This window comes from Carassius gibelio, chromosome B3 (assembly GCF_023724105.1).
Source record: "Carassius gibelio isolate Cgi1373 ecotype wild population from Czech Republic chromosome B3, carGib1.2-hapl.c, whole genome shotgun sequence".
Lineage (NCBI taxonomy): Eukaryota > Metazoa > Chordata > Actinopteri > Cypriniformes > Cyprinidae > Carassius > Carassius gibelio.
In genome coordinates, this window is record NC_068398.1 from 42,090,176 (window position 1) to 42,105,755 (window position 15,580).

Here is a 15,580-nt window from a genome sequence, read left to right on the forward strand (position 1 = left end):
ATCCCTTAGGATGGTTTTAAGGACAGGATGGCTTTACAAAATAAAGAATACTTCGAACAGTGGTTCCAGTCCTGGGGACCCCCTGTCCTGCACACTTTGCATGTCCAACCCCCCCTATTTAAAATGCCTGATTGTGATCATCAGCTTGTCAGGAGTGCGATCCATGAACTTGACTAACAAGTTGATGATCTCGATCAGGTGTGTTAAATAAGGGAGACATGCAAAATGTGCAGAGCAAAGGGCTAGAATTGAGAACCACTGTCTTGGAATATATTCATTCTGTAGGTAAAATTGCTATTCATGCTTTGACGGTTTTGTTGTATGATTTGAGGATCCCTGGTCCATAAGCACAAACTAAAGCTGACTATCTGTGTTCACGCAGTGAAGCCGGGTCAGTGTCCCATACCGGAAATGATTCCACTGTGTGCTAAAAGCTGTTTCCATGATGGCCAGTGTCCTGACACACAGAAATGTTGCCCAACCACCGGTGGCTTTGCATGCAGTGAACCACGTGGTCAGGAAAGAGGTCAGGCAAGTTGTCAAGGAAGCGGCTCTGGTCAGGGCGCCGGACAGGGAAGCGGTTATGGCCAGGGCGCCGGAGCGGGACAGGGAAGCGGTTATGGCCAGGGCGCCGGAGCGGGACAGGGTAGCGGCATTGGTTTGGGCCAGGGAAGCGGTTATGGCCAGGGAAGCGGTTATGGCCAGGGTGCAGGAGCGGGACAGGGAAGCGGCATTGGTTCGGGACAGGGAAGCGGTTATGGCCAGGGAAGTGGCCAGGGAAGCGGTTATGGCCAGGGTGCAGGAGCGGGACAGGGAAGCGGTTATGGCCAGGGCGCCGGAGCGGGACAGGGTAGCGGCATTGGTTTGGGACAGGGAAGCGGTTATGGCCAGGGAAGTGGCCAGGGAAGCGGTTATGGCCAGGGCGCCGGAGCGGGACAGGGAAGCGGCATTGGTTCGGGACAGGGAAGCGGTTATGGCCAGGGCGCCGGAGCGGGACAGGGAAGCGGTTATGGCCAGGGAAGTGGCCAGGGAAGCGGTTATGGCCAGGGAAGTGGCCAGGGAAGCGGTTATGGCCAGGGTGCAGGAGCGGGACAGGGAAGCGGTTATGGCCAGGGCGCCGGAGCGGGACAGGGAAGCGGAGCTGGTCAGGGAAGTGGCCAGGGAAGCGGTTATGGCCAGGGCGCCGGAGCGGGACAGGGAAGCGGTTATGGCCAGGGAAGTGGCCAGGGAAGCGGTTATGGCCAGGGTGCAGGAGCGGGACAGGGAAGCGGTTATGGCCAGGGTGCAGGAGCGGGACAGGGAAGCGGTTATGGTCAGGGCGCCGGAGCGGGACAGGGAAGCGGTTATGGCCAGGGCGCCGGAGCGGGACAGGGAAGCGGAGCTGGTCAGGGAAGTGGCCAGGGAAGCGGTTATGGCCAGGGCGCCGGAGCGGGACAGGGAAGCGGTTATGGCCAGGGCGCCGGAGCGGGACAGGGAAGCGGTTATGGCCAGGGCGCCGGAGCGGGACAGGGAAGCGGCGCTGGACAGGGAAGCGGCGCTGGACAGGGAAGCGGCGCTGGACAGGGAAGCGGCGCTGGACAGGGAAGCGGCGCTGGACAGGGAAGTGGCCAGGGCGCTGGAGCTGGTCAGGGAAGCGGGGCTGGTCAGGGCGCTGGAGCTGGTCAGGGAAGCGGAGCTGGACAGGGAAGCGGTCAGGGCGCTGGAGCTGGACAGGGAAGCGGTCAGGGCGCTGGAGCTGGACAGGGAAGCGGAGCTGGACAGGGAAGTGGTCAGGGTGCTGGAGCTGGACAGGGAAGTGGTCAGGGCGCTGGAGCTGGACAGGGAAGCGGAGCTGGACAGGGAAGTGGTCAGGGCGCTGGAGCTGGACAGGGAAGCGGAGCTGGACAGGGAAGTGGTCAGGGCGCTGGAGCTGGACAGGGAAGCGGAGCTGGACAGGGAAGTGGTCAGGGCGCTGGAGCTGGTCAGAGAAGCGGAGCTGGACAGGGAAGTGGCCAGGCAAGCGGAGCTGGACAGGGAAGCGGAGCTGGACAGGGAAGTGGCCAGGGCGCTGGAGCTGGTCAGGGAAGCGGGGCTGGTCAGGGCGCTGGAGCTGGTCAGGGAAGCGGGGCTGGTCAGGGCGCTGGAGCTGGTCAGGGAAGCGGGGCTGGACAGGGAAGCAGTCAGGGCGCTGGAGCTGGACAGGGAAGCGGAGCTGGACAGGGAAGCGGCCAGGGCGCTGGAGCTGGACAGGGAAGCGGAGCTGGACAGGGCGCTGGAGCTGGTCAGGGCGCTGGAACTGGTCAGGGAAGTGGACAGGGAAGCGGAGCAGGTCAGGGCGCTGGAGCTGGCCAGGGAAACGGAGCTGGTCAGGGCGCTGGAGCTGGTCAGGGAAGTGGACAGGGAAGCGGAGCTGGACAGGGAAGTGGCCAGGGCGCTGGAGCTGGTCAGGGCGCTGGGGCTGGTCAGGGCGCTGGGGCTGGTCAGGGAAGCGGAGCTGGTCAGGGAAGCGGAGCTGGACAGGGCGCTGGAGCTGGTCATGGAGCTGGACAGGGCGCTGGAGCTGGACAGGGAAGCGGTCAGGGCGCTGGAGCTGGACAGGGAAGCGGTCAGGGCGCTGGAGCTGGACAGGGAAGCGGTCAGGGCGCTGGAGCTGGACAGGGAAGCGGAGCTGGACAGGGAAGTGGTCAGGGTGCTGGAGCTGGACAGGGAAGCGGAGCTGGACAGGGAAGTGGTCAGGGTACTGGAGCTGGACAGGGAAGCGGAGCTGGACAGGGAAGTGGTCAGGGTACTGGAGCTGGACAGGGAAGTGGTCAGGGTACTGGAGCTGGTCAGGGAAGCGGAGCTGGACAGGGAAGTGGCCAGGCAAGCGGAGCTGGACAGGGAAGTGGCCACGGCGCTGGAGCTAGTCAGGGAAGCGGGGCTGGTCAGGGCGCTGGAGCTGGTCAGGGAAGCGGGGCTGGTCAGGGCGCTGGAGCTGGTCAGGGAAGCGGGGCTGGACAGGGAAGCGGAGCTGGACAGGGAAGTGGCCAGGCAAGCGGAGCTGGACAGGGAAGTGGCCACGGCGCTGGAGCTAGTCAGGGAAGCGGGGCTGGTCAGGGCGCTGGAGCTGGTCAGGGAAGCGGGGCTGGTCAGGGCGCTGGAGCTGGTCAGGGAAGCGGGGCTGGACAGGGAAGCGGTCAGGGCGCTGGAGCTGGACAGGGAAGCGGGGCTGGACAGGGAAGCGGCCAGGGCGCTGGAGCTGGACAGGGAAGCGGAGCTGGACAGGGAAGCGGTCAGGGCGCTGGAGCTGGACAGGGAAGCGGAGCTGGACAGGGAAGCGGTCAGGGCGCTGGAGCTGGACAGGGAAGCGGAGCTGGACAGGGAAGCGGTCAGGGCGCTGGAGCTGGACAGGGAAGCGGTCAGGGCGCTGGAGCTGGACAGGGAAGCGGTCAGGGCGCTGGAGCTGGACAGGGAAGCGGAGCTGGACAGGGAAGCGGAGGTGGACAGGGAAGCGGCCATGGAAGCGGAGCTGGACAGGGAAGCGGCCATGGAAGCGGAGCTGGACAGGGAAGCGGCCATGGAAGCGGAGCTGGACAGGGAAGCGGCCATGGAAGCGGAGCTGGACAGGGAAGCGGCCATGGAAGAGGAGCTGGTCAAGGCGCAGGAGCTGGTGAGGGCGCTGCTCAGGGAAGCGGCCAGGGCGCAGGACATGGCAGCGGTGCTGGACAGGGATGCGGCCGAGGGAATTGTCATGGATGTGGCCAAGGTCAATGTTGTGGTCAGGGACATGTTAATGGTAATTTAGCATAATATTTTCTGGAGATCTTTTCCACTCCTTCATTCAAATGGCATGTTTTCCCTTTTTGCTCATGTGGTTTAGAATTTCTGTCTCTACCACCTCAAATTAAAAAAAAATAAAACTGCTTGATTTGAAAAGTTTGTTTGGTGTCATTTGCCTGTTTTCTCATAACCGCTTTCGGGCATCAGTGCTGTAAGTTCCTCTCCCTGAGTACTGGACAATTAGGTTTTATTTTTTTGACTCCAATTTAAACTTTTTGTATTAAACTTTATTCTTGGCAGAGCTGAATAGTCTGTAGCCATTACTCCAGTCAGAATTCATTATATTATGCCGATTTGGTGCTCTAGAAACATTTCATGAATGCTGAAAACTGTTTGGGTGCAAGCAATACTTCCATAAGCTCTTGTGATTCTTCTAAGGCAATATGTTAAAGACAGCATGTTTCTAAGGCTACGTCCACATGAAACCGGAAAGATGGCGTGTTCAGCTTTATCCACTCTGGGATCCGCTTTCAAAAAATTGTGGTTTCACCTTCCGAAAACACTGGATCTGTGTGGATGACATTCCTATCCGATAAAAAAAAAAAATTGTGCCTCTTCACAGAAACGTGTGGACGGGGCCTAAGAGACGTTGATTCTTAAACCATTGTTTTTGTATAGGAATAGCTTAACAGGTGTTACAGGTCAAAAACTTATTGTGGACCTGTGGATTTCAAATCGGAATAAAGCCTGGCGTATTTGTGAAAATATACTGTTTAAACAAAGTAAAAGAGGCTCTATTTAAAATGTTTCATGGTAGGGGTGTCGCGATATAACTGTGATATTCAAAGTAACGATTATTGATAGTGTTAATTTAGTGTGTGACAATATACCGGTATTGGCAACAACCCCAATATTTAAAATGAACCGTTCTCTTATGATAACCCCACATGTAAATACTCCAGCGCCACAACCTGGTTGAGCTCCCAGGCGGCAGTATTGTGCCTTAACGCTGACACCTGTCACACAAGAAGACGACGCAGCCACTCTGAGGAGAGTCGAGTTCATCAGAGTAAATTGCCCTTATTTTGCTAGTCCTAGACTGGGAAATGTTATATTAACCTGTTAACAGCGGTTTTCTGTGTTCATACATTTAAGTAAAGGGTGATTATTTAATCAGTACCACATTTTCGTTACTCGTTTTTGTATTTGTAATCATGTGCGTAGTCACACTTTATTTCGTTGTTCAAAACTATTAACAGTTACTTGATTAAAACTGATCTTGAAAAACTGAGCAAACACATTACTACATTAAACTTGTAAAATGTTAAGTTGATCGCAGTGCCATGCACTTAATGCCTCATATGCAGTCATTCTTCAATAAGGTTCATTAGTTAACATATATAAATAACATAATATTGAACAATATTTCCACCGCATTTATTAATCTTAGTTCATGTTAATCTCAGCATTATGCATTATTAAAATCTCAAGTTGTGTTTGTAAACATTAAAGTACTGTGAACTAACATGAATGACTCTATATTTATTAACTTTAACAAAGATTAATAAATTGAGTAATGTATTGTTCACCGTTCATTCGTGTTAGTTAATACGTTAATGTTAACAAAACATCTTATTGTAAAGTGTTACCATTAATATTTATTCATCATACTGTTGAACTTGGCAGTATTTTCTCTCTTATTTCATAGGAGCTTCAAAGATGATGGAGAAAGTCAGTCTTGTGTCCTGCATTTATCCTTGTTCGTTGGGTGAAAAAGAAAAACTCAATAAACAAAGTAAAAAAAATGTGACTATCTTTTTCCCCCCACAAGGTTTCTATAGATATCACAGTATCGAGGCCACAATAATCGTGATATAAAAAAAAAAAAAATATCTTGACAGCCCTATTTCATGGTACATGTGGCTAAAGTGTGTTAGAGATCTGGATCTTGATTATCCCTGCGATTCGTTTGCTCAATGGAAAAGGAGTATATATTACCCATGTATATTGTAATTTTTTTGTAATTGTATGCAATTTAATTTTTTTTTTTTTTTTGGGGTGGATGTGCAAAATGTAATGAAAAAGAAAACGTATTACATTCAAGTTAAAGAATTTTGATACGAATGTGTTGAAATGAATGTGATAACTTTTCTTGTACATTTTTATTATTTTGGAAAAATTTTACATATAAGGTCAGGATCCAATCCAAATTTCATACATTTTCTTCAGGAGACTTTAGGACTAATGCACCAGTTTGGTGAACATTAATAAAAAAGCATACAAGGCTTGTAATGCATTTTTTTTTTTTTTTTGGAGTATACAGTTGTTGATTACTGAATAAATGGTCTGCATACTTTTGTGCATTACTGTTGTAAATTTTGTTCTGGACAATTTTAAGAAAAGAAGAAGAATTCTCGGTCTGCGCAGCGCTGCATGAAGTTGAGCACACCTATTCATTTTGCAGTTGATAGTGTCGCCATAGAAATGCACAATCCTCTCGTAATTAGGCTAGCTTAATTTATGACATGTCTAGAACGCAGCATTCAGCTGGGCTGCGTTCAGCCCCAACAAAACGTTGCACAAGGTTTTTTAAACAGAAACGGTGATGCGTTGAACACACTGTTCTGATGACGCAAGAGTTGCAACTATGGCAGCTGAGAAGGCCATTATTTGTGTTCTTTGTGAAGAATTTTCGGAGCCATCTATTTAGCCTCACATACTGTCTTTATTTGTAGTTCATACGGTTTTAATACCCTGTATTTTCTTTCTCATTTTTAGGAAAAGCATAATTACCATTGTTTATTTCTATACCAAATGTCATTCACTTGCAATGAAGCTAAAAATATAAACAACTACATCATTATGTTGATATGCTATATTTTTACAATAAAACTTATGACAAACATGTCTTCTAATATCCTCAGTTGTTACGTATACCGAGCTGCAACGAACACATTTGTACATTATTTTCCTTGAAGCCATTGTGCGAGTTCACTTTAATTCCGCGTGCTTTGTATACATGTTGCTGCTGATTGGACTGCAGTTCTGACACACCCACCAAACAAGAGAAAAAACTCATCTCAAACCCCGTTGCACACCGTTTCCAGGAAACATGACGTTCAACCCGGAAACCGTAGCAAAACGTTGCGCACCGTTTTGAACTTGAACATGCCCCTGGTCTAACCCCAATCAAACACACCTGCACAAGCTAATCAAGACATTTCAGATTACTAGAAAGCTACAGGCAGGTGAGTTTGATCAGGGTTGGAACTGAACTGTTTTCCTTGGATCTTTAAAACCCCATTTTACAGAGGTTGATTTTGCAGCAACACTTATTCGTTTTAGTTTTGTGCGCTTTGCTGTCTGTTTATCCTGACGCATCAATTCAGTGCATTTTCCAGCAGAGATCGCAGGCTGGGACGATGACGGCTCGAGTGTGTTTCTCGTTGACTGCTGTTTTTTTGTGTCTGTTCGGATACTTGAGCATAACTCATGCTATTCAAAGACGAACCACAGGTGAAAAGATGTTAATTTCATTACAGAACCTGAAAAAATGCAGAAATTAGTGACCCTCAGACTTTGAAAGTAATCAACGGTTTATGAATGAGTAGTAGGATTTAAAACCCTTTTGATTTGAAGCAGACAAATATGTATAATGTTTGTATTTTGGTTTGAGACCTATTGCGCAAACCCCAGATTTACAAATCCTGAAACCGCACTCCCTGGCCTCCCCTAATGATCCTTTTGAATTCTCTAGTGGACGGTTTCTGTCCGGCGAGGCTGACGGTCGTGCCGTCCCATCGAGGGTGTTCCTCTGATGAAGACTGCCCTGGAGGGCACAAATGCTGTCGATTTGACTGTGGGCCTGTTTGCGTGCTGCCCGTTTTCAGTGAGTTTCAGTTAATAATGCATGTTAAGGCTAAAAAAAACCCCACATACACGTAACGCACTGAATTCAATGTAAGTTCTAAGCAGAGACTTTGCCTTTTTGTTGTCGTCCCCTAAAGTCAGCTTGAATTCATCCCTTAGGATGGTTTTAAGGACAGGATGGCTTTACAAAATAAAGAATACTTCGAACAGTGGTTCCAGTCCTGGGGACCCCCTGTCCTGCACACTTTGCATGTCCAACCCCCCCTATTTAAAATGCCTGATTGTGATCATCAGCTTGTCAGGAGTGCGATCCATGAACTTGACTAACAAGTTGATGATCTCGATCAGGTGTGTTAAATAAGGGAGACATGCAAAATGTGCAGAGCAAAGGGCTAGAATTGAGAACCACTGTCTTGGAATATATTCATTCTGTAGGTAAAATTGCTATTCATGCTTTGACGGTTTTGTTGTATGATTTGAGGATCCCTGGTCCATAAGCACAAACTAAAGCTGACTATCTGTGTTCACGCAGTGAAGCCGGGTCAGTGTCCCATACCGGAAATGATTCCACTGTGTGCTAAAAGCTGTTTCCATGATGGCCAGTGTCCTGACACACAGAAATGTTGCCCAACCACCGGTGGCTTTGCATGCAGTGAACCACGTGGTCAGGAAAGAGGTCAGGCAAGTTGTCAAGGAAGCGGCTCTGGTCAGGGCGCCGGACAGGGAAGCGGTTATGGCCAGGGCGCCGGAGCGGGACAGGGAAGCGGTTATGGCCAGGGCGCCGGAGCGGGACAGGGTAGCGGCATTGGTTTGGGCCAGGGAAGCGGTTATGGCCAGGGAAGTGGCCAGGGAAGCGGTTATGGCCAGGGTGCAGGAGCGGGACAGGGAAGCGGCATTGGTTCGGGACAGGGAAGCGGTTATGGCCAGGGAAGTGGCCAGGGAAGCGGTTATGGCCAGGGTGCAGGAGCGGGACAGGGAAGCGGTTATGGCCAGGGAAGCGGTTATGGCCAGGGCGCCGGAGCGGGACAGGGTAGCGGCATTGGTTTGGGACAGGGAAGCGGTTATGGCCAGGGAAGTGGCCAGGGAAGCGGTTATGGCCAGGGCGCCGGAGCGGGACAGGGAAGCGGCATTGGTTCGGGACAGGGAAGCGGTTATGGCCAGGGCGCCGGAGCGGGACAGGGAAGCGGTTATGGCCAGGGCGCCGGAGCGGGACAGGGAAGCGGTTATGGCCAGGGCGCCGGAGCGGGACAGGGAAGCGGTTATGGCCAGGGAAGTGGCCAGGGAAGCAGTTATGGCCAGGGAAGTGGCCAGGGAAGCGGTTATGGCCAGGGTGCAGGAGCGGGACAGGGAAGCGGTTATGGCCAGGGCGCCGGAGCGGGACAGGGAAGCGGAGCTGGTCAGGGAAGTGGCCAGGGAAGCGGTTATGGCCAGGGCGTCGGAGCGGGACAGGGAAGCGGTTATGGCCAGGGAAGTGGCCAGGGAAGCGGTTATGGCCAGGGTGCAGGAGCGGGACAGGGAAGCGGTTATGGCCAGGGTGCAGGAGCGGGACAGGGAAGCGGTTATGGTCAGGGCGCCGGAGCGGGACAGGGAAGCGGTTATGGCCAGGGCGCCGGAGCGGGACAGGGAAGCGGAGCTGGTCAGGGAAGTGGCCAGGGAAGCGGTTATGGCCAGGGCGCCGGAGCGGGACAGGGAAGCGGTTATGGCCAGGGCGCCGGAGCGGGACAGGGAAGCGGTTATGGCCAGGGCGCCGGCGCTGGACAGGGAAGCGGCGCTGGACAGGGAAGCGGCGCTGGACAGGGAAGTGGCCAGGGCGCTGGAGCTGGTCAGGGAAGCGGGGCTGGTCAGGGCGCTGGAGCTGGTCAGGGAAGCGGAGCTGGACAGGGAAGCGGTCAGGGCGCTGGAGCTGGACAGGGAAGCGGTCAGGGCGCTGGAGCTGGACAGGGAAGCGGTCAGGGCGCTGGAGCTGGACAGGGAAGCGGTCAGGGCGCTGGAGCTGGACAGGGAAGCGGAGCTGGACAGGGAAGTGGTCAGGGCGCTGGAGCTGGACAGGGAAGCGGAGCTGGACAGGGACGTGGTCAGGGCGCTGGAGCTGGACAGGGAAGCGGAGCTGGACAGGGAAGTGGTCAGGGCGCTGGAGCTGGTCAGGGAAGCGGAGCTGGACAGGGAAGTGGCCAGGCAAGCGGAGCTGGACAGGGAAGTGGCCAGGGCGCTGGAGCTGGTCAGGGAAGCGGGGCTGGTCAGGGCGCTGGAGCTGGTCAGGGAAGCGGGGCTGGTCAGGGCGCTGGAGCTGGTCAGGGAAGCGGGGCTGGACAGGGAAGCAGTCAGGGCGCTGGAGCTGGACAGGGAAGCGGGGCTGGACAGGGAAGCGGAGCTGGACAGGGAAGCGGCCAGGGCGCTGGAGCTGGACAGGGAAGCGGAGCTGGACAGGGAAGCGGCCAGGGCGCTGGAGCTGGACAGGGAAGCGGAGCTGGACAGGGCGCTGGAGCTGGTCAGGGAAGTGGACAGGGAAGCGGAGCAGGTCAGGGCGCTGGAGCTGGCCAGGGAAGCGGAGCTGGTCAGGGCGCTGGAGCTGGTCAGGGAAGTGGACAGGGAAGCGGAGCTGGACAGGGAAGTGGCCAGGGCGCTGGAGCTGGTCAGGGAAGCGGGGCTGGTCAGGGCGCTGGAGCTGGTCAGGGAAGCGGTCAGGGCGCTGGAGCTGGACAGGGAAGCGGTCAGGGCGCTGGAGCTGGACAGGGAAGCGGAGCTGGACAGGGAAGTGGTCAGGGTGCTGGAGCTGGACAGGGAAGCGGAGCTGGACAGGGAAGTGGCCAGGGCGCTGGAGCTGGTCAGGGAAGCGGGGCTGGTCAGGGCGCTGGAGCTGGTCAGGGAAGCGGGGCTGGTCAGGGCGCTGGAGCTGGTCAGGGAAGCGGGGCTGGACAGGGAAGCAGTCAGGGCGCTGGAGCTGGACAGGGAAGCGGAGCTGGACAGGGAAGCGGAGCTGGACAGGGAAGCGGCCAGGGCGCTGGAGCTGGACAGGGAAGCGGAGCTGGACAGGGAAGCGGCCAGGGCGCTGGAGCTGGACAGGGAAGCGGAGCTGGACAGGGCGCTGGAGCTGGTCAGGGAAGTGGACAGGGAAGCGGAGCAGGTCAGGGCGCTGGAGCTGGCCAGGGAAGCGGAGCTGGTCAGGGCGCTGGAGCTGGTCAGGGAAGTGGACAGGGAAGCGGAGCTGGACAGGGAAGTGGCCAGGGTGCTGGAGCTGGTCAGGGAAGCGGGGCTGGTCAGGGCGCTGGAGCTGGTCAGGGCGCTGGGGCTGGTCAGGGAAGCGGAGCTGGTCAGGGAAGCGGAGCTGGACAGGGCGCTGGAGCTGGTCATGGAGCTGGACAGGGCGCTGGAGCTGGTCATGGAGCTGGACAGGGCGCTGGAGCTGGACAGGGAAGCGGTCAGGGCGCTGGAGCTGGACAGGGAAGCGGTCAGGGCGCTGGAGCTGGACAGGGAAGCGGTCAGGGCGCTGGAGCTGGACAGGGAAGCGGAGCTGGACAGGGAAGTGGTCAGGGCGCTGGAGCTGGACAGGGAAGCGGAGCTGGACAGGGAAGTGGTCAGGGTACTGGAGCTGGACAGGGAAGTGGTCAGGGTACTGGAGCTGGTCAGGGAAGCGGAGCTGGACAGGGAAGTGGCCAGGCAAGCGGAGCTGGACAGGGAAGTGGTCAGGGCGCTGGAGCTGGACAGGGAAGCGGAGCTGGAGAGGGAAGTGGTCAGGGCGCTGGAGCTGGACAGGGAAGCGGAGCTGGACAGGGAAGTGGTCAGGGCGCTGGAGCTGGTCAGGGAAGCGGAGCTGGACAGGGAAGTGGCCAGGGCGCTGGAGCTGGACAGGGAAGCGGTCAGGGCGCTGGAGCTGGACAGGGAAGCGGTCAGGGCGCTGGAGCTGGACAGGGAAGCGGAGCTGGACAGGGAAGTGGTCAGGGCGCTGGAGCTGGACAGGGAAGCGGAGCTGGACAGGGAAGTGGTCAGGGTACTGGAGCTGGACAGGGAAGTGGTCAGGGTACTGGAGCTGGTCAGGGAAGCGGAGCTGGACAGGGAAGTGGCCAGGCAAGCGGAGCTGGACAGGGAAGTGGCCACGGCGCTGGAGCTGGTCAGGGAAGAGGGGCTGGTCAGGGCGCTGGAGCTGGTCAGGGAAGCGGGGCTGGTCAGGGCGCTGGAGCTGGTCAGGGAAGCGGGGCTGGACAGGGAAGCGGTCAGGGCGCTGGAGCTGGACAGGGAAGCGGGGCTGGACAGGGAAGCGGTCAGGGCGCTGGAGCTGGACAGGGAAGCGGGGCTGGACAGGGAAGCGGTCAGGGCGCTGGAGCTGGACAGGGAAGCGGAGCTGGACAGGGAAGCGGCCAGGGCGCTGGAGCTGGACAGGGAAGCGGAGCTGGACAGGGAAGCGGTCAGGGCGCTGGAGCTGGACAGGGAAGCGGAGCTGGACAGGGAAGCGGTCAGGGCGCTGGAGCTGGACAGGGAAGCGGAGCTGGACAGGGAAGCGGTCAGGGCGCTGGAGCTGGACAGGGAAGCGGTCAGGGCGCTGGAGCTGGACAGGGAAGCGGTCAGGGCGCTGGAGCTGGACAGGGAAGCGGAGCTGGACAGGGAAGCGGCCATGGAAGCGGAGCTGGACAGGGAAGCGGCCATGGAAGCGGAGCTGGACAGGGAAGCGGCCATGGAAGCGGAGCTGGACAGGGAAGCGGCCATGGAAGAGGAGCTGGTCAAGGCGCAGGAGCTGGTGAGGGCGCTGCTCAGGGAAGCGGCCAGGGCGCAGGACATGGCAGCGGTGCTGGACAGGGATGCGGCCGAGGGAATTGTCATGGATGTGGCCAAGGTCAATGTTGTGGTCAGGGACATGTTAATGGTAATTTAGCATAATATTTTCTGGAGATCTTTTCCACTCCTTCATTCAAATGGCATGTTTTCCCTTTTTGCTCATGTGGTTTAGAATTTCTGTCTCTACCACCTCAAATTAAAAAAAAATAAAACTGCTTGATTTGAAAAGTTTGTTTGGTGTCATTTGCCTGTTTTCTCATAACCGCTTTCGGGCATCAGTGCTGTAAGTTCCTCTCCCTGAGTACTGGACAATTAGGTTTTATTTTTTTGACTCCAATTTAAACTTTTTGTATTAAACTTTATTCTTGGCAGAGCTGAATAGTCTGTAGCCATTACTCCAGTCAGAATTCATTATATAATGCCGATTTGGTGCTCTAGAAACATTTCATGAATGCTGAAAACTGTTTGGGTGCAAGCAATACTTCCATAAGCTCTTGTGATTCTTCTAAGGCAATATGTTAAAGACAGCATGTTTCTAAGGCTACGTCCACATGAAACCGGAAAGATGGCGTGTTCAGCTTTATCCACTCTGGGATCCGCTTTCAAAAAATTGTGGTTTCACCTTCCGAAAACACTGGATCTGTGTGGATGACATTCCTATCCGATAAAAAAAAAAAAATTGTGCCTCTTCACAGAAACGTGTGGACGGGGCCTAAGAGACGTTGATTCTTAAACCATTGTTTTTGTATAGGAATAGCTTAACAGGTGTTACAGGTCAAAAACTTATTGTGGACCTGTGGATTTCAAATCGGAATAAAGCCTGGCGTATTTGTGAAAATATACTGTTTAAACAAAGTAAAAGAGGCTCTATTTAAAATGTTTCATGGTAGGGGTGTCGCGATATAACTGTGATATTCAAAGTAACGATTATTGATAGTGTTAATTTAGTGTGTGACAATATACCGGTATTGGCAACAACCCCAATATTTAAAATGAACCGTTCTCTTATGATAACCCCACATGTAAATACTCCAGCGCCACAACCTGGTTGAGCTCCCAGGCGGCAGTATTGTGCCTTAACGCTGACACCTGTCACACAAGAAGACGACGCAGCCACTCTGAGGAGAGTCGAGTTCATCAGAGTAAATTGCCCTTATTTTGCTAGTCCTAGACTGGGAAATGTTATATTAACCTGTTAACAGCGGTTTTCTGTGTTCATACATTTAAGTAAAGGGTGATTATTTAATCAGTACCACATTTTCGTTACTCGTTTTTGTATTTGTAATCATGTGCGTAGTCACACTTTATTTCGTTGTTCAAAACTATTAACAGTTACTTGATTAAAACTGATCTTGAAAAACTGAGCAAACACATTACTACATTAAACTTGTAAAATGTTAAGTTGATCGCAGTGCCATGCACTTAATGCCTCATATGCAGTCATTCTTCAATAAGGTTCATTAGTTAACATATATAAATAACATAATATTGAACAATATTTCCACCGCATTTATTAATCTTAGTTCATGTTCATCTCAGCATTATGCATTATTAAAATCTCAAGTTGTGTTTGTAAACATTAAAGTACTGTGAACTAACATGAATGACTCTATATTTATTAACTTTAACAAAGATTAATAAATTGAGTAATGTATTGTTCACCGTTCATTCGTGTTAGTTAATACGTTAATGTTAACAAAACATCTTATTGTAAAGTGTTACCATTAATATTTATTCATCATACTGTTGAACTTGGCAGTATTTTCTCTCTTATTTCATAGGAGCTTCAAAGATGATGGAGAAAGTCAGTCTTGTGTCCTGCATTTATCCTTGTTCGTTGGGTGAAAAAGAAAAACTCAATAAACAAAGTAAAAAAAATGTGACTATCTTTTTCCCCCCACAAGGTTTCTATAGATATCACAGTATCGAGGCCACAATAATCGTGATATAAAAAAAAAAAATATATCTTGACAGCCCTATTTCATGGTACATGTGGCTAAAGTGTGTTAGAGATCTGGATCTTGATTATCCCTGCGATTCGTTTGCTCAATGGAAAAGGAGTATATATTACCCATGTATATTGTAATTTTTTTGTAATTGTATGCAATTTAATTTTTTTTTTTTTTTTGGGGTGGATGTGCAAAATGTAATGAAAAAGAAAACGTATTACATTCAAGTTAAAGAATTTTGATACGAATGTGTTGAAATGAATGTGATAACTTTTCTTGTACATTTTTATTATTTTGGAAAAATTTTACATATAAGGTCAGGATCCAATCCAAATTTCATACATTTTCTTCAGGAGACTTTAGGACTAATGCACCAGTTTGGTGAACATTAATAAAAAAGCATACAAGGCTTGTAATGCATTTTTTTTTTGTTTTTTTGGAGTATACAGTTGTTGATTACTGAATAAATGGTCTGCATACTTTTGTGCATTACTGTTGTAAATTTTGTTCTGGACAATTTTAAGAAAAGAAGAAGAATTCTCGGTCTGCGCAGCGCTGCATGAAGTTGAGCACACCTATTCATTTTGCAGTTGATAGTGTCGCCATAGAAATGCACAATCCTCTCGTAATTAGGCTAGCTTAATTTATGACATGTCTAGAACGCAGCATTCAGCTGGGCTGCGTTCAGCCCCAACAAAACGTTGCACAAGGTTTTTTAAACAGAAACGGTGATGCGTTGAACACACTGTTCTGATGACGCAAGAGTTGCAACTATGGCAGCTGAGAAGGCCATTATTTGTGTTCTTTGTGAAGAATTTTCGGAGCCATCTATTTAGCCTCACATACTGACTTTATTTGTAGTTCATACGGTTTTAATACCCTGTATTTTCTTTCTCATTTTTAGGAAAAGCATAATTACCATTGTTTATTTCTATACCAAATGTCATTCACTTGCAATGAAGCTAAAAATATAAACAACTACATCATTATGTTGATATGCTATATTTTTACAATAAAACTTATGACAAACATGTCTTCTAATATCCTCAGTTGTTACGTATACCGAGCTGCAACGAACACATTTGTACATTATTTTCCTTGAAGCCATTGTGCGAGTTCACTTTAATTCCACGTGCTTTGTATACATGTTGCTGCTGATTGGACTACAGTTCTGACACACCCACCAAACAAGAGAAAAAACTCATCTCAAACCCCGTTGCACACCGTTTCCAGGAAACATGACGTTCAACCCG

At 51.8% G+C, this 15,580-nt stretch overlaps 1 protein-coding gene across 19 annotated transcripts in view; it reads left to right on the plus strand.

Annotated features, from left to right (window-relative positions):
• Window positions 1–12,609, plus strand: part of LOC127952700 (fibroin heavy chain-like) — a 28,726-nt gene extending 16,117 nt beyond the window's left edge. For 4 of the 19 annotated variants that reach the window (XM_052551374.1, XM_052551388.1, XM_052551369.1 and 1 more), the window contains one exon: window positions 10,844–12,609. In XM_052551374.1, the coding sequence (XP_052407334.1) occupies window positions 10,844–12,475 (1,632 nt within the window). In that variant the 3' untranslated portion in view covers window positions 12,476–12,609. The other 15 variants (XM_052551384.1, XM_052551383.1, XM_052551381.1 and 12 more) reach the window with 7 other exon arrangements.
• The last annotated feature ends 2,971 nt before the right edge of the window (window positions 12,610–15,580 follow it).